Here is a 19,162-nt window from a genome sequence, read left to right on the forward strand (position 1 = left end):
AATGAGTAAAAATGGTTATAAAAGATAACTGTTTATCAATGGTGATTAAACTTGAGGGAAAATGACTGTAAAAGATAACTCTGTTCTGTCACGGTTTATCAGTAAAGACTAAATGATATGCAAAAGGAAGTAAAACACATGTCCAAAACCAAAAATTATCTATGTTTTGGAACAACATGAATGTAACCCTGCTTACTGAATTCTGTATAAAGAAACAGTGGCTGCTGGTCAGTCAGGCTGGAAGATTCTCCTGACCATCATGCCTGGCTCATCTTTCCCTCACCAACCCCTTATCTCCTCTCTGGGACCTGTCCACCAATGGGGAGACTCTCTGCAAAGTTATCTCAACATTTTATTATAAAAATTTTCTAACAGGTGAAAATGTTCTAATCCCAGTACACTTTTTCAGCATTGACTCTTAAGGCTCTGGATGTGCTCTATACACTACCATATAAAATTTGTGTTTTATTCAGCATCTACAAGAACTGAGAGTTCAAGCGAATGACAGCAGAATGCTGGATGATCATCACGAAGGAGATGGGAAGAAAACAGAAGGTCAATTTCTTAATGTGGCTAGAGATTTTTTTTTTTTTAATGAGATAAGTAAAGCACTGGGTTTCAGAGGACTGGATTCAATTCTCAGAACCAGCAGTCCACAGCTGTCTCTAACTATAGTCCCAGGGTATCTGATGTTCTATTCTGGTCTCTGTAGGCACTGGGCACACACACAGCACATAAAGACATACATGCAAGCAAAACGCCCATACCCATTTTTTAAACTTAAAAAAAAAAATAATTGAAACATTAGCTGTAGATTAGTAACAATATTAACATTGCCATGAAAATGACCAATTCAGAAATTGTCAATTTGTTCCCAGAAAACAGAAATGGAAATTTTTCTTTGGGGAGTAGATGGAGTTTATCACACACTATTACAAATGCTATGAGAAAAAGGGAAAATTCCTTTTTTTAAAAAAGCAACTCATGACCCATATTAACTGTTATCAACAATCTGAGATGACAGGAAATACACCACCAGCTAATTCACGTCATACCATCAGTAGAAATCCCAAGAGTTAATGATAAAATAGTAAGTCTGAAATATTTAACAGATGAAGAATGAACTTATAACCTTTTCTGCAATAACACTCACTATGGTATTTCCTACAGCTATAACTTCTTAAAAAAATAACAAATCAGACAAGGGTGACTGCATTTATATATACATACTTAGAGATATTATGTGTGTATGTGTGCATAAACACACACACACACACACACTTATTTCTCATCAACTATTTTCCGCATCAAGGGAAAAAAAAAACTTTCATTATGGGATAAGGCTCAAAACAAAATTTTCCAAATGGGTTTTTGTAGTACACAATGACTTGTCTGTACTCAATAAAAAGAGAGAAAGAAATGACTTCACATGACATCTATAAACAGCACAGTTTGAACTCTACTACCCAGATTCAGAAACAAGGAATTAATACAGCAGAAGCCTAGCATTGTAACATTTGGCCATTACTCTGCCCTGCTCCAAATACTGCCCTGCATCAAATGTAATCATTATTCTTTTTATTTAAAAAAACCTGTAGATTAATTTTTTCCTGTTTTTGAACATTATAAAAGTAGATTATATTCTTTTTTGCCTAGCTTCTTTTAAGAGTGCTTCTGAGATTTTTTTTTATGCTATTAAATATGGAGGTGGCTGGCCAATTTCCATTGCTGATAAAATGCCATGTTGGGTTTTGATGGGCATATGAATCATTACCAGTTTTGATTTCTTAGGAATAAATATGGCAAGAATGTTACTGTGTATGACTTTTAATGCCAGTTGTTATAAGTGTTTTAATGTCACTTGTTATAAGCATACTCCATTGTACCACAGGAGTATTTTTATGTCTACAGTTTTAGGAGATTCTGCCAAACAGGTTTGTTTTTGCAATATTGGGGATCAAACCCAAGTGGTATCTCTAGCTCTCCAAACAGTATTTTAAAATGTTATCAGTGTACATACCTGTCAATAGTTCATTAAAGTCTCTAGTGTTCCTCACCCTAATGCTGGATATTATAGGTCTTTTGAATTAGCTCTTAAGTAGATAGAAACACTTACCAAATATAAGGGAGCCTTGCCTCAAGTTTATCAACATTGTTCTTTGCAAATCACCAACTTTGGCTTTGACGACACTGTTTTGATGCTTTTCCCCACCCTCTATTAATTTTTACTTAACACTTCCTTTTTTTCTATTTTCTGTGGTTTAAATTTGCTATTTTTAGCATTTTTGAGGTTAATGTTTAAATTGCTGATTTTTGAGACACAGAGAGAGAGAGAGAGAGAGAGAGAGAGAGAGAGAGAGACAGAGAGACAGAGAGACAGAGAGACAGAGACAGAGAGACAGAGAGAGACAGAGAACTGACCATCTTGAAGGAGACTGCAAACTTCCCTCAACTTTTGCTAGTTCCTATCAATATTAGTTTATAATATTTTCTAAATTTTGTTGACTCATGGATTATTTTAAGATGACTCACAAAAAACAATTTTTAAGTTAACAATACATTGTAACCATTCTGCTCTTTCAGTCTATGAGTTCAACTATGTTAGACTCTTGTTTATAATCAGATCATGCAGAATTTGTCTTTCTGTGCTATGTCTCTTAGTATAAAATTTCTTTCTAGAAGGCTGTGTTTCTATTGTAACGACTTTGTTATTTACTCATCCATGATGAACACTGAGTTGACTCCATGTGTAATGTGCTACAATGAGCATGGTTGAGTAAATTCAGGTTTTTGACACAATGATCTAATTTCATCTGGACAGACATCCATAAAAGGAATTATTGGATCATATTGTAGTTCTGCTGGGTGTGAGGTGGTAGCCTTTTGCGGATTTAATTTGAATTTCTCTAGTGATTAGTCACATGGAACAGTTTTCTTTTCATATACCTTTGGGCCACTTCTTTGTCTTCAGAAAGTGTCTTTCCAGATCCTTCGAACATTTTTAAAATTGAGTTATTTTCTTGCTACTGAATTGAATTCCTTATCAACTCTGGGTATTAACCTCTCATCAGATGTATGGTTTGAAAATATTTTCTCTCGTTTTGTAGTTGTCTCTCCAAGATTCGTTTATTCTTTGCTGTGCAGCTTTTCAGTTCTTGCAATCCTATGTAATCTATGTTTGCTTTTGTTGCCTATGCTTTATAAGTCATATAAAAAAATGACAATAACAAAAACACCCTTTCCTAAAGTCAACATCATCAAGAAACTATTCCCTTATGTCTTCTTTCAGCAGCTTTACAGATTCAATCTACAGTTTAAGTCTTCACTCCACTTTGGGTTGGCTTTCATATAGGATATAAGAGAGGGGTCCAATTTTAGTCTTGTCAATGAGGCTATCTGTTCTTCAGCATAATTTACTGAAGACTATCCTCCTCATTGTATATTCTTGGCAACAAGAAAAAGCAACATACATAGCCTTCAAAATATAAATTTCAGAAGTTGCACACCATACTCTCAATAATCCAAATAAAGCCTATCTGAATTAAAGAACAAGAGACATAAACCCTAGCCCCCAAACAACAGGGCTGTGTGATGCTCAACAGGGAAATGAACTCAGGTTTCCCAGACATCTTCTAGAAGACCAGCCACCCCTCTTAACTGCTTGAGCCATCTTTCCAACCCCTGTTTTTCTTATCTTCTATCAAAGATAATGCCAACATGATTCTCTTTATTCTTTGTGTTTGTACATTTAGACTCAACTTCATTTTCTTTGAGTTGAAAAATGTACTATTCTTACAATGCTATATATACCTTTCCCCCTTGAAACTGAATTCCCACTTTTGTATTTTAAAACTGCATAATTGTAACTGTCCTAGAAGGACAACAAATATTCTAAAGACAGATATTTGTATAGTTCTCTTTGATTATTAGACTAGTAAATAATGGCTACCAAGACACAGAATTTTTCCAGGAAGCTCATGATGAAGCCTGGTACCAGCCAGAGGAGGACGCTACCTCCCAAAAAGAGATTTCACACAGTCTGACAGCATTGTCAGACTATCTGGCAGGAAAGGGTGGAGACTAGATAATATCCATCTGCAGTGAAGGGCAGGATCACACCTTGACTAGGACTGCAGAGTTATGCATACCACAAAACCCTAACCATATGTATAAAAGTCCTGAAGAAAAATACCGGAACAGAAACAGGAGCTAACAAGTATGACAGATGCATTTCATTTGATGCTCTTAACCACCACTTCAGGATTTTGTGGCATTCATAATTCAGAACTTGAAAGGTGGAGGTCTTTATTTGTTCTTTGCAATGTGGCCACATTGAATAAACCTGTCTCTGCTTTTCACTGTTATTTTTTCTCTTTAATTGTCCTGTTGAGGACAGATGGCTGATCATGACTTGTTAGTGCTGCCAGGGCTAGGTTCTGATCCTGACAACTCTGGTCACAGTACTGCAAATAATAGTTGGACTTTATTCTTTTTTATTGCCTATTCTTGTGCCAATAACATGTTGGTTTGAAAGATGGTAAATTTTAATAAAAGACCTCTCTCTCTCTTTGCAGTTTTCTCTAATAAATTTACTTCAAAAGCACTTTTTCCCAATTATAGATTTTAAAATGAAACTAGCTATAAATTTTAAGATGTATATATTATCTACATTTTTAAAATTCAGTTAATAACTGGATGTGATGACAGAGGCCTGTAATTCCAGCACTTGAGAGAAGGAAGGAGGAAATTCAGGAGTTAATGGTCATCCTTGGCTACTTAGCAAGTTTAGTGTCAGCCTGAACTACCTGAAACCCTAGAACCAAAACAAAACTCAGGTAATCCAGTTCACAGGCAGAGCATCAATAAGAATCCACTCAATGGACTCTAAAACAACCATATGGACAAAAGTCCTCAAGAAAAATAGTGGGGCAATACCAGCAGCTAACAAATATAACAGATACATTTAATTTATTAAAACCACCAGAGGAAGATGGAAGAAACTGACAGAGGACGAGGGAGAAGACTGGTAGACAAGTATCTAATTAATGGGGAAAAAGCAAAGAAAAATGATCCACTAAGGAAGCACAGAGACCAAAGGTGGAGTTCATGAATATTTTCTTTTTCCAACCCTATCCACACAGGAATGAAGAACTAAACTAAATGGATCACCCCATAAAAGACTATGCTCTAGCCGGCTGTGGTAGAATTTGCTGAAGGGGGGAGAGGGGTGGGAATCACAAGTTCGAGGCCAGCCTGGGCTACACATTAAAAAACAAAACAAAACAACAAAAAAAAAAACTATGCTCTATACATCTCCTTCCACCTAACCAAAGACGTGGACTAAGCTTATGTGACATAATAGTGTGTCAACTACACAACTTTTGTTTTTCAGGGAGTATAAGCCAACCCACAAAGAGCAGAAGAGTATATAAGCTTTCTGTCTTTCACCCACACTAAACTCCAAGTACTGTGTTCCCCAATTGCTCTCAAAAATACATCTAAGTCCCCTGATGATTATTGAGGTTAAAAATAAGTTAATGAGTAATATTCTACTTCTACACATATAAGCAGGCCTGGATTTCTCTAAAATTAACAGAGACAATCCTAGTGAGTTTTATTCAAAACAAGTATTAGTGATAGCATAGACATATCAGAAAAGAGGATCAGCACTCTGCAAGAACTTTTCTAAATGGAAAAATGGCAGGGGAGACAGAGATAATTGTGTATATGCCACATTTATTTTCCCTGACTTCTAAGTCAGGGAGCCTAAAAAGGAGAAATGGAAGTATAGAGAAAAGGGAAAAATAACTATTCTTGCAGAGATACTCAACATCAGCTTAAAAGAGAAATAAGTATCAAATCATCCAGCCAAGTGACATGGAAAGGCATCATGCAAACCCTCCAACATGATTATTCACCCCAAAGAAGGAACACAAATGCTCAGAGACATGATTCAGGATCAAAGAACAGACATCTTTAGAGGAAAACATTCTGAGACAATAAAAGGGTACAGAACTTTGTAGATGCCCCAGATCACACCATCCTCCTTGACAGTATCATAACTGCCACCACCACCGTTACTATTACAACTATAAAAAACAATAGCACCGAGCTGGGAACTTTATGAGGATTAGTTAGCTCTTAAACTTCAAAATAATCTCAAGTATTCTTAATAATAATAATAAGAATAAATAATAAGAATAAATAATAAGAATAAGTAAGTATTCTTATTATTTCTATTGTACAAATGATGAAGATGGAGTTCAGGAAGGTTATATAAATTTGCTATGATTGGGGTGGGGGAGGAGGCTCAGCAGTTAAAGCACTTTCTATGGACCTAAGAGGATGAGAGTTTAGCTCTCCAGTACCTACACAAATGCCAGGTGGACAAGGCAGCTCACCTTGGAAGGCAGAGATACAGAATCCCCACAGAAAGCTGGATAACAAGAGTAACTATCAACAAGCTCTGGGTTTGACTAAGACTCTGCCTCAAAGAGTATGATGAAGAAGATTCCTGTTACCATTCTTGGGCTTCTACATGTACTCCAACATGTATACCAAACACATGTGAACGAACACACACACACACACACACACACACACACACACACTACATATACATATATATGAAAAGAAGAAAAGAAAATTTATATTGTCGTGTTTGGGAAATACAAGCTCAGAATCTGAACCCAAGCAGCGGTGTGGTCTAGAAGTCTGTGTTTTAACTATTATGCTGTATTATTGCCTACTGCCTTCCCCATATTACTGTTAAGCAATCAGTACACCTAGAGAGTACACATTATTTTTAATTACACAATAAATAATTACATACCTTGCACAGTAAGCTCCGCCTGAGCTTCAATTGTCTTATTTCCATTATCAGCTATACAAAAATAAGTCCCAGAATCATCCTCAGTGAGGTCACTGATCTCCAAACTACCTCCTGCTAGCAAGACCAACCTTTCAGAGCTGGATTAAATAAACAAAATGATACATTTTAGCATGAAGAAAATAACACCTGAGAGGCTCTTCCCATAATAACATAGAAAAAACAATTAAACAGTGTTGTTATGGTAATGGCTACAAATGGACTAAAATTAACAAAAAATCATCAGAACTTAATTTCAATTTGTTTTGCTCATATTTTATATGCATAAATGCCACAGTGTATAAATAAATGTCACATCTCTGATACTTCTAGCTATTCCCAAAGAGTTATCACTTTTATGACCAATTCAACTTCCTTCAGCCTATTCCTGTCTAGCTATTCTGTCTAACTTGTTGGAAATTATATATTTTAAAGTCTTCAACCAATCTGAGACCAACTTCACCACAGCTATGCCATGCTGAGATTACTAACAGAAAGAAAAATAAAAAGGGTAAAATGTCAGATCAAACAGCAAGTCACAAGGTAATGACACCAAATGAAAGTTCCCTATGGTGGCTTGGCTAGGAAACGGGGTGGGGGGTGGGTGGGGTAAAAAAAAGACAGGAAGGAAAAGGGAAGGATAATTGCCATTGAGCAGCTCCCTGGGTGTGGTAATGGGCACAAATCAGTCACCAGCCATCACTGCACTTACAACAAGAATGTTGAACACTTTCATAAATCTACAATGATAAAAGCCTAATTACACAAAACTAAAATAATCCTGTAGCACAGAGAAAACTACAAATCAATATACTCAAATTTTTATAAAGTTAAAAAGTTTAATCTGGAAAATTACAAACTAGATCAACAAAGATACCTGACACATAGCAAGGAATATAATCCTACAAGTACATAATTAAGCAACCACTTTGAATTTTTTATTTATTTCATTATTATTTTCAGGCTGATGTTAACTAAAGTCTTGAAAAGTGAAATTCTGAAGAAACTGCTATATTTAGATGATCCTTTAAGTATGAGCCAGTTATTTAAAGAAAAAAGAGGAAAAGAAAACTCTAATTTTTATACTACCATCACCTGTAGTATGTTAACCAAGCCCTTTTAAAACTATGACCTGCTCCTTTGCACCTGGACTCAGACCTATCATCCCCTAAAACAAGGAATTATTTGACCACTAAATTATATTTTATTGCTGCTCATCTTGAGCAGTAGCACTCATATTTTCTAGATCGTCTTCAAAACAGAACCATTTCCACCACCCTCATTCTATTTGCTTTTTTTTAATCTGAACATATATGAACAAAATTAAATAAATGCTATTAATTCCTAGACATTTACAAAAAAAAATCCTATGTTTTTATTGTTTGTTTTCAAAGATGTAATAAAGATGTCTAATACTTAAGATACTTTGTTTTCTAGTAGCCCAGCACTATTGAGATTTTTAGACATTTTTCCCCCTTTAATTTCCAAATCTCAAATATGAAATCTAAATAATTATAGTCCATCCATGCTTCTCCTAAGGTGCTTACAAAAACAAAGACAGTGCGAATAATTACCTACATGCAACCTGAGGGACTCCTATGTTCTATTACCTACTTCTGCTTTCTCACATGACACTCAGTAACTCAGCCAAACTATACTGGGGAACACTCTGCTTCCCCAGATATGTACCAAATACTGTGCAAGGATCTGGAGAAGCCAATATAACAATACCGATACTGGTAATCTCCTGACGCTTTCTGCAACAGTGACACAACAAGGCAACGTTTCTCAGACTTTCTTTTACATAAGCTCATGAGTATTTAGGTACCTAGAAGAACTAGAAGCAGAAAAATATCTAATTGTTCTTCAAACTCTCCTGGTTTAGCCTTAAAGTTCATAGAAATATTCTTAACCTCTCTGTGAGTTCGAGGCCAGCCTGGTCTCCAAAGCGAGTTCCAGGAAAGGCGCAAAGCTACACAGAGAAACCCTGTCTCGAAAAACCAAAAAAAAAAAAAAAAAAAGAAATATTCTTAACCATAATATATTCACATTGGATTAAAAAACACTTGCTCTCAAAAATAAACTTAAAAAAAAACTGGGAAGACATGTAACTTTCCTATCATGGTTTGTTTCTATTGGCCCACTTAAGACCCCACCCTGAGAATGACCTTTCTATGAGAACAATTCTATAATACTCCATTTACAATATCAACCCCATTCTGCCTCTCTGTCATCCCTTGAATACTACATCTTGAGTTTCTTCAGAGTACTTATTCCAACCTAACACTTTATAAGTCTATTACTATCTCATTCTTCCACTCTAAAAGCAAAAACTCTTTTTACTACTTGGTTATTAAATGTAAGAATGTGCCTGGAATAGCATTCAATAATAATTTGTTGAATTCTTGAACAGCTGGGGGGGGGGCGGTGCACAAAAACCCCCACTTCTATTCATTACATAAAATCATTCTGTATCTTGCTTATACCTTCATAATGCGGTGGTATGATGAACTATATTTCATTCTAAGTAGTACCTAACATAAAGTATTACTGTAATAGCACTGCACACATACATACTGCTTTAGCATAGCTATCAGAAAACTTTAATTTACATCTGAAGCATATATTACATTTATACTGGAGAGCAGTGCTTTAAAAGAGTCATTCTCAACCAGGGATGATTTTGTTCCTCGGGGTACATTTGGCAATATCTAGACATGCTTTGGGTCATCATAACTTGAGAGTGCTTTGGCCGTGTAATGGGCAGAGGCCAGGGATGCCAGTAAATTTACAATGCTTGGATTGAATCATCACTGCCACTCCAGTTTTCTTGAGAGAATACAACTGAAGAAATTACCCATTTCATAAGGAAGAGACAAGGGATGCAGAAGATGATGAGCAGTAACAGAGAAGGCTCTTGCAGAAGATAAAAACTTGTAAACACAGCATAAGGCTTGGTAGGACTTTAGAAAGTAAAACGAAGCCAGGTGTGGTGACTGCCTCTGATGCTAGCACTCAGGAAGAAGGAAGGCATTCATTACACTGTTTGGGCAAAGGGAGAAACTATCACAGTGCATGTAAGAGTCAACAAGACAACCTGGTGAGGTCTGGCAGCTCATGTAACAATTTAGGGAATTATACTTAACAATAAGTTAAGTATAATGAAGCTCAACAACAACAATAACCCCTTACTATTTTGAAAGCATGCTTTTTCTTTAAACATTATAGTTAGATACGGCATAGAAGCACATTTCAAGGATGACATGAAAACTGTAATGCGCTTAAACAAAATAGTTATTTTTTACATATTGATACTTCCAAACAGGATTAGACCAAGTCTCTAGCTAAGGGTATGAAGGGCTCTTAGGCAGGCAGTAGTTACCTTTCTGTGTCAAGCACTTCCTCATTTTTCATCCATCTAAGGCCTGGAGAAGGAAGTCCTGAGACAACACAAGGCAAAACTGCACTCTGACCAGTAACTCTGATCACAGGAGATGGCCGCATCAAAAATACCAGGTTTAGCATTTCCTCAGGACCTAAAGCAAATTTAAATGAGAGAATAATCAAATAAAAGACAAAGCACCTCACAACTTCAGTCATGAAGAACTGTGTGGCTTTATGTGACAAAATAAGCAAAACTAACACAAGAAAATTACATCTGAACCAGTAAACATTTTCCAAATACTTTCACTGTGCAAAGTATTGTACTGTGCTATTTAGGAGTCTCAAAGATATATAAGTGACAGTTCCCATTTACACAGCGCTTTCTGGTCAAATGAGCAAAACACGACATGAATCTACCCATCACCACATGAGGAGTACAAACAGCAGGGACTGAACAAGCTCAATACCTGTGTATCCTCCCTTCTGACAGGAATGTGAATTTTCTTTCCTTTCTTGTGTCTATTATTTATAAAAGTCTAAGTTTTTATCTCTTTATATCACCTGTCAAGTCTGTCATAGTGATACATGTCCTTAATCTCAGGAAGCAGAGGTAGGAGGATCTCTGAGTTGAGGCCAACCTGGTCTACATAGGGAGTTCCAGGTCAACTAGGGCTACATAGTGAGGCCCTGCCTTAAAAAAAAAAAAAAATGAAAATGAAAAACCAAAAAATTTCATCTACCGATTCTCTGATTTTATAATGCAACAACTATCTAGATCATGATATCTATGTATCTATGGATGTTCACTTTTTAGTTGTGCTCTTGCTCATATGTGACATGGCCACATTCTTACAGACAAAAGGTAAGTGGTCTCTCTACTTAATAGGGTTTTATAAATAATATAGAAGTTGGAGAAGAAAGATCATCCTCAGGTAGAGAGGAAACTCCTGTCCCCACTGTCAGAAGAGGTGTTCCCAACAGGCATGGTAACAACCACCAGAACTGCCTTTAAACTTGTCTAGACAATTAGTGATAGTTTTGTAGCCATGGCTGTGGTGATATTGTGTTCCCCAAAATATTGTGCACCCTAATAAACTTATCTGGGGTCAGAGAACAGAACAGCCACTAGATACAGAGGCCAGAAAATGGTGGCACACACGCCTTTAATCCTATTACTTGGAAGGCAGAGATCTATCCAGATCTCTGTGAGTTTAAAGCCACACTGGAAACAGCCAGGCATGGAAGTGAGGGCAGAAAGCAGAAAGGTATATAAGGTGTGAAAACCGGGAACTAGACTGGTTAAGCTTTTAGGCTTTCGAGAAGCAGTTCAGCTGAGAGCCATTTGGATGAGAACTCAGAGGAAATGGTGAGGTGGGGTAGCTGTGGCTTGTTCTGTCTCTCTGATCTTCCAGCATTCACCCCAATACCAGGCCCTGGGTTTGTTTTTTTAATAAGACTCTTTAAGATTCATGCTACACACGGTAACAAGTAAACACTACCTAACATATGAGTGACAATTCATTTCAGTGAATATACTTCTGAAAGACAATCAGTGACAAACCCTGCCTTTAAGAAGTCAGCCAATCGATGTCTGAGTTGCTAGCTTCTAAGGCTGATACTTACCTGTACCTACCTGTGCAGCCAACACTGAAACAGAATTTTGTGACTGAAATCAGACCCCTGTATCTCTTAGCCAACATAACCTCAAAAACTCTGTAGGAGGGCAGGAGTTGGCTGTGCTCCAAATGAATGGCAAGAACCACTCTCTTCAGACTTAAATAAGCAATTATCCAGCATTTTGTTCTTATTTCAAATACTAAGTTATGGTTTCATCCTTTGAAATCATTAATCTTGTATTCCTGGATTAGATTCTGAGGAGCTGCTTGAATACTATCTCAGGTGTGGAAAGGAAATAGGACGAAGCAAGTCAGCTAGAGAACATTATTATGTAGCAACAGTTGCTCTTATTTCACTTTCAATTACTTAGGAATACTTATAAATGTATATCTATAAATTTAATATTCAATCAAATTTTAACAGAATTATTTCAGTAAATTCAAAACAAAAATTTATTGGTTTCTATGTGCCAAACTAGATTCATTGTTTGCATTGAGCTTACATACTAATAGTGAAGAAAGATAATAAATTAGATACTATATGTAACTGATATGTTGATATATTTTATGGAGGAAGGAAAAAACATTGGAGGTGGAAATAGACTGTTGTTTTAAACAGAATATCCAAGGAACAATTCACTATTAAAGTGATATCTGAGCACTGAAGAAAGAAAGTGAGCCACACACATAAGATTCTAGAAAAAGAAAATGCCAAATAAAAAAGCTCTAAAGTAAAAGCATTTGGGGACTGTTCTTTTTTTTTTTTTTCCAAAAGAATCTATCTATATCTTTTTTCTTTTCTTTTGTTTTATAATTTAATTTAATTTTACATATCATGGAGACTATTCTAAAAGCATATGCTGGTCACAACTGAGAGAAAAACAAACAGGAGAAGGAAAGGAAAGGTGAAGGAGGGAAGAGGTATTAGATTATATAAAGGCCAAAAAATTTAATTGTGAATGACATGAAGAAACCATTAGAAAGTGCACTGGCTAGTTTTTATGTCAATATGCCACAAGCTCTGGTCATCTGGAAACAGAGAACCTCAACTGTGAAAATGCCTCTATCATATTAGCCTGTAGACTAGCCTGTGGGGCATTTTCTTAATTAGTGATTGATGTGTGAGGGCTCAACTCACTGTAGGCAATGTCACCCCTAGGCAGCTGGTTCTGAATTGTGAAAGAAAGCAGGCTGATCAAACCATGTGTGAGAATGCTAGTAAGGACTGTTCCTCCATGGCTCTGCTTTGGTTCCTGTCTCCAGGTTCCTACCATGACTTACTTCCCTTAGTGATAGAGTGTGACCTGAGAATTTTAAGATGAATTTCTTTCCCAAGTTCTTTTGGTCATAGTGTTTTATCACAGTAATAGAAACCTAGGAGTTTTAAGCAAAGGTTGTCTATTTTGAAAAGTGGTTACTGAGAATACACTAGGATGGAAATGACCTGGGCAGAGATGGTAACAACAAAGAAAGAAGCTTTATATTTTTTTAAAAATCAGTTCAAGGTCCATCAGCAACACCCTCAGAAGTAACAGCTCATAACAGTGGTCTTTCACTATAAGCCCATGTGTTACAAATAAGACTATAAATTAGTCATATATTTCTATGAACAAGAATACCTCTGCTCACACAGGTAGGGATGGTCCAATTATATAACTTGAATTGAAGTGAGAAATCTGTAAAGAATTAGACACTCATAAAGCAATAAATGAATACAGTGACCACAATGAGCTGTAAGAAGGTATGTGCAAGGAGAAGCTACATAACTGGAAAAAGATGAACAAAGCTAACTATCAGAGGGAGAAGACACAAAATGACTGACAGAGGAGCAGAGCTTACATCAGACTAGGAATGCCATGACGATGTCACCAAATACCTGTAACAATTACTGTTCTACCTGTCCCTTGCATGAACTACCTTGAGCAAGACTATTTCAAGTAAAAAAAAAAACGTAACTACGAAAGTATCCTGTTGTGAGCATAGAGGGCTGACAAAAGACACAAAGGTACGGTGGCACACATTCTACAGCCCCAGCTCTCGGGAGGGCAGGCAGGAGGATCAGTTCAAGGTCACCCTGGCACAGCCCCTCAAATGCTGGGACTATAGGTGTATGCCACTATGCCAACTATCCTGATACATTTTTATTTTATTCTGGTTAATTTTTGTTTTGCTTTGTTTTTTAAGACAGGGTCTCTCTACATAACCCTGGCTGGCCTGGAACTGAGATCATCCTGCCTCTGCCTCCTGAGTGCTGGGATTAAAGGCGTGCGCCACCACACCCAGCAACTGATAAAGTTTTAATAATACATCAACAAAACAGCGAGCTTTTTTTTTTTTCCTTTTCATTTTTTTCAAGACAGGGTCTTAACAATGAACTCTGGCTATGCTCTGGCTGTCCTTTGAAACTTTGTAGACCAGGCTGGCCTCAAACCTGTCTCTGGCTCCCAAGTGATAGGATTAAAGGTATGCACCATTATATCTGTCTTTAAAAGGTGGATTTTTACAGCATTTCCCCCCATTTTATCTCTTAAAAAAAACCTGAAATATACTATGTTAATAGTAATATTTCCCATATTTTAATGTCATTTATTAAAATTATAGCAGAACAATTTTATCCATTAAACACAACCATCAGTTCTGACAATGCGTTAATTAATACCTTGAAGAACTTTCAATTCAGCTTCATCACTATACTTTGGTGGCCCACCACTTTCAACTATGCAGCGGTAGAGTCCTCCATCTCCTTCAGTCACATTGCTGATAACCAGTGTTCCACTTGGAAGTTTGACAACCCTGTCATCCAGAAGAAGAGGCTGTCTGTTCTGTTCCCACCTTACAAATGGGATTAAATCTGCATTAACTTCACAATTCAGAATTGCACTGTTTCCAGCATATACTGAGGAAGGTTCTGGTTGGCTGGTAAATCTCGGAAGACCTGGATAATAAAGGAAAATAAAAAATCATTAATTATTACTCTAAAATATAGTCATACAAGCTAGCACCAAGTCAGCTCATGTGGCCACAACATATGGTGCCATCAGGACCAAGAAGGTCCATACATCAAAAATTGTAACTAGTTTTGCAGATACAGAGCAAATAAGTAACTGCATTAAGGATACCCTGAGTCAGATTCCTCATAGCTAGAAAAGCAAGGTGTGATGTGAAAAAGGATATGGGTAAAATAAATGCTATGTCATAACCCATGATGAAGTTCCAATGTAGATTTAAGGATTATCTAACTATAGATATATAACTAGATAGCTATAAAGGCATGGGTAAATACACATGTTGTATACAGGCAATGAACGTACATTGACACACACGTACATACACTTATATATTCCCTAGCCCCTGAATCAATGTCTCTTCTTTAACATAGTCCAAATGGTGACTTTATCTTGATTTCTAAATATCATTCTCCACTGCAAGTAATCAATGTCCTAGAGCAGAGGCTAATTCTAAGAGTGGGACAGGGAAAGAACAAGGCAAAGTAAGTTTCTTACTTTATGTCACTAGTTGGAAATTTTAACCTTAAAATATAGATGAAAGAAGTATTTAACACATAAATCAAGATTGAAAAGAGTTTCTAATATGACACTAACACATTATTAGTGTCCGTAAATAACAATTTGTTGACTCATGCTAATATCAACAAACGGTGTAGAAAGAAAAGATCTACTGCATAAAGATGACAGAATTAGGAAAAATAGCCTTTTGCCAACCACTACCTTAATAACTGATTCAGGCAACAATCTTTCAATGAAATTGATGAGGCACAGCATATTTATAAAATGCCAAAACACTTCTTCCCAAAATACTAATTATTAATTATAAAAACACACCTTAAAGTGGAGAAATACTACACAGATCATCTTAAGTAATAAAGCAAACATCATTAGCAACAAAACAGTACATATTTTGGTATGCCACGTTCAAAACATTATACTACTTCCATGGTGTTTCTCCCAAAAATGCAAAATCTCCATCTCCTCATAGGAGGAAATCAAATTCAAAATTAGACATGGAAAACCTGAGGCCCTACTGTATATCAAATGAATATAAGGATATAATTATAAAATGACATATGTAATCTTGGACCAGAAAAAAGAGGAGGGTGGTTTCTGCTTTTAATTTTCTATGATCTGTGAAATCTAAATTAAATGACAGTATTACATTAATTTCTTAATTCTGATGAAAGCCTATGGTTATTTAGGAGAATGTCCTCATTTTCAGAATGCACACTTACACATTCAGGCAGATGCAACAGAGTAACATGTCTGCCACTTACTATTCTTAATGGTTCAGGTAAAAATGTGTATTTGAATAATGTGCTGTGTAGTTTTATGTCCACTTGACACAAGGCAGAGTTATCAGAGAAGAGGGAACAATTGAGAAAATGCCTCCCTAAGTCTGCCCTGTTAGGAAGTCTGTGAGGTGCTGTTCTGATTAATGATTGATGTGGTAGGGCCCACCTCACAAGAGGTGTGCTACCCCTGGACAGGCAGTCCTGGGTGGGATAAGAAAGCAGGCCAAATGAACCACATGGCCTCCATGGACTCCGCATCAGTTCCTGCCTCTAGGTTCCTGCCTTGCTTGAATTCCCTACCCGGACTTCCCTCCCTGATGGAATATGACCTTAGAGTTGTAAGCTGAAATAAATCCTTTCTAAGTTGCTTTTGGTCAGTGTTTTATCACAGCAACAAAAAGCTACCTAAGACAGGGATGACAAAGTAGATGTTGAAATGTTAACTGGGAGATCTGGAAGGCATATGAAGACTTGTGAAAGCGTATGAGATTTCTTGGTTCTATCTTTGTAACTATCCTTTAAGTTTGAAATTGCTATAGTTCTAAATACTCTATAGATGCCACAAAACAAAATGACTACGAGCATTAGTTAGCCACTGCAGTCTCAATCTTGAATTTAAATTAACTCCACCTTTCATGGTTATGTAAAGTTGGTAAATTATTGACTCTAAGTCTCAGTTTCCTCACCAGTTAAATGAAAACTAATAGAGTGTTTTAAAAAGTTAATCTAAGTAGTTCATATGGAATACTGCCTGGCATCTAAACACTCAAGTAGCTGCTAGTACTAACAATATCTTAAAAGTAAGTCTAATGTACTCAGAACACAACAAAATGTTTCTGTAAAGACTAAGAAATAAATTCTGAACAATTATTCTAAGTTTTCTAGTTTTATGATAATGAATTAGTCAAATAATAACACCCAAGTTTTCTAATACTGCTATGTATTTTCTTTGACTTTATGTTATGGAGATTTTCAAAGGAAAGAAATAAAGATAAAATTGTCCAAATATCTATTTGGTAAACAAACAAACAATTCATGGAAAAGGTAACTAACAAAGATAAACACAGACTCTAATGAAGCTAGGTAGGTGGAACTTAATAAATCAAAGAAAGAATTGTCTTCTAGTTGTCTTTTTTTTTTTTTTAAATAAAAAATACCCCCCTATAGGTCTTGTGAAAATGAGTAATTTAAAAAAGGATAAGCCCATAACAACATATGGGGATTTGTCAGACAGAACATCTCAAAGTTCCTGAATAGGGAAAGCAGATGGGTAAGTATAAGTGAAATACCAGGCAAAGGCTCCTCCGCTTCCTGGGCTCCAGCCGCCTCTGGAGAAGAGCAGGAGAAAAGGGAGTGGGAGTGAGATGTGGAGTTGGCAAGAACGGATCGACACTGTCTGTATTTAGACCATGCCATTTCCTAACCTTTGAGTGTGAAGCACACAGCCAGGCTACTCTCCAGGCAAAACAACAAAAATGTAGTTTGTGCAGCAGAAATGAGACAACTCAGAGAAAGGCAGCCTCATATTTAAATCTATGAACTACCTCTTTAATAATCTTCAAAAACTTTCCTGCTTTCTGGCCATGACTAAAAGTAGTTCTGTTTGCAACCAAAAATACTTGTAGTCTTTTACAATGTCAGAGTTGGCAGTGTCTTTTTAAAATGATTTTTGAGAACTTTTTAAACATATGATTTATAAACCATGACGTTTCCCACTGAAGCACACAACTGAATATGAACAGATTGTGTCAGCATCTCCATAACCTAACTCTTTTAGCATCTCTAAAGAAACTACTCGGTTATTGTACTGCTGTCCTCACTTCCCAATTAATCTATTTTCTCTCTCTACACATGTCCCTATTCTGGGCACTTTGTATAGATGAGCTTGAACAGTGTAGAGTCATTTATGTTGGCTTCAACTTACCACAATATTTTTACAGTTCATCCATGTAGTCATATTGTATTATGACTTCACTCCTTTTTACTGGCAAAGGATATTCCACTAGATGGAGCTTTCCTATTTTGATGATCTATTCCTCATTTGGTGGACATTTAGGTCATTTCCACCTTTTATTTATTATGAAGAGTGCCACTATCAATAGTAGTCATGTACACTGTTGTATGGACGAATGTTCTCAATTGTCTGATTTGAGAACTGGGTCATATGGTAATTCTGGCTAACATTTTAAGGAACTGTAAAACTGGTATCTTTTTAAAATACACATATATAAACAAAAGAAGCAGCCTTTAACTGTCAGTGGAGAAATCAGATGGGAAGGTCAGAAAGTAGAGAATATTTGAAAGGGAAACCAACAGCTGGTACTGCCAGTACTAAAATTGGTTAAAAGGCAGAGTGGAGTGGCTGGTAGGATGATAAAAAATGAGGCTAGAGCGGTGAGTGTAATCTCAGAAGAGTCAAGAGATCTATGATTAAGGAGCCTAGATAGTAACAATAAGGTGCAAGTGCTCTGATCGCCATGTGGAGAACAGACTTGAAGGGGAGCACAATGAGGGGGCAGACAAGCAGGTGTAGGCTGTGGTAAGCAAAGTCAAGGGTCATTTCAGGAAAGAGAAATTGGATCAATACAGAAAAACCAGGAGGCAGAATACAAAGGTTCTGGTGGTGGGGCTTAGTGGACAGCAGAGAGATAGGAGATATGAAGAAGAGGCCAGAGAAGAGACATTAGAACATAAATGATAGGCAGGAGCCTGACCTGAATGAAATTATAGAGGATGTCAGTACACCAATTTACTTATCATACACATTGTAGAAATAATGGGGGAGGGGAGAAAAAAGAAGTGAAAAAGAGAATTAACCCAGAGGGTTAAATTGAATCCCCCTACGTTTATTTTTCCACCCTCAATCTGTAATTGTGGATGATTATTGTGTAGCTGGAGAGTTTTCTCTCCGGGTCCCGCCAAACCCCAGCTGTCCGACAGCCCACTTATAAAATAAACACACAGACGCTTCTATTATTTAAACTGCTT

The 19,162-nt window shown here is 36.6% G+C and overlaps 1 protein-coding gene across 12 annotated transcripts in view; it reads right to left on the minus strand.

The window, feature by feature from the left end:
• Neo1 (neogenin 1) overlaps positions 1-19,162 on the minus strand; it is a 169,192-nt gene that overhangs the window by 99,112 nt on the left and 50,918 nt on the right. For all 12 annotated transcript variants that reach the window (XM_076576387.1, XM_076576391.1, XM_076576394.1 and 9 more), the window contains exons 3-5: positions 14,528-14,803; positions 10,251-10,404; positions 6,833-6,969 (exon numbers count right to left, since the gene is read on the minus strand). In XM_076576387.1, coding sequence (XP_076432502.1) covers positions 6,833-6,969; positions 10,251-10,404; positions 14,528-14,803 — 567 coding nt within the window. The remainder of the gene's footprint in view (positions 1-6,832; positions 6,970-10,250; positions 10,405-14,527; positions 14,804-19,162) is intronic.

This window comes from Peromyscus maniculatus, chromosome 7 (assembly GCF_049852395.1).
Source record: "Peromyscus maniculatus bairdii isolate BWxNUB_F1_BW_parent chromosome 7, HU_Pman_BW_mat_3.1, whole genome shotgun sequence".
NCBI classification, from domain to species: Eukaryota; Metazoa; Chordata; class Mammalia; order Rodentia; family Cricetidae; genus Peromyscus; species Peromyscus maniculatus.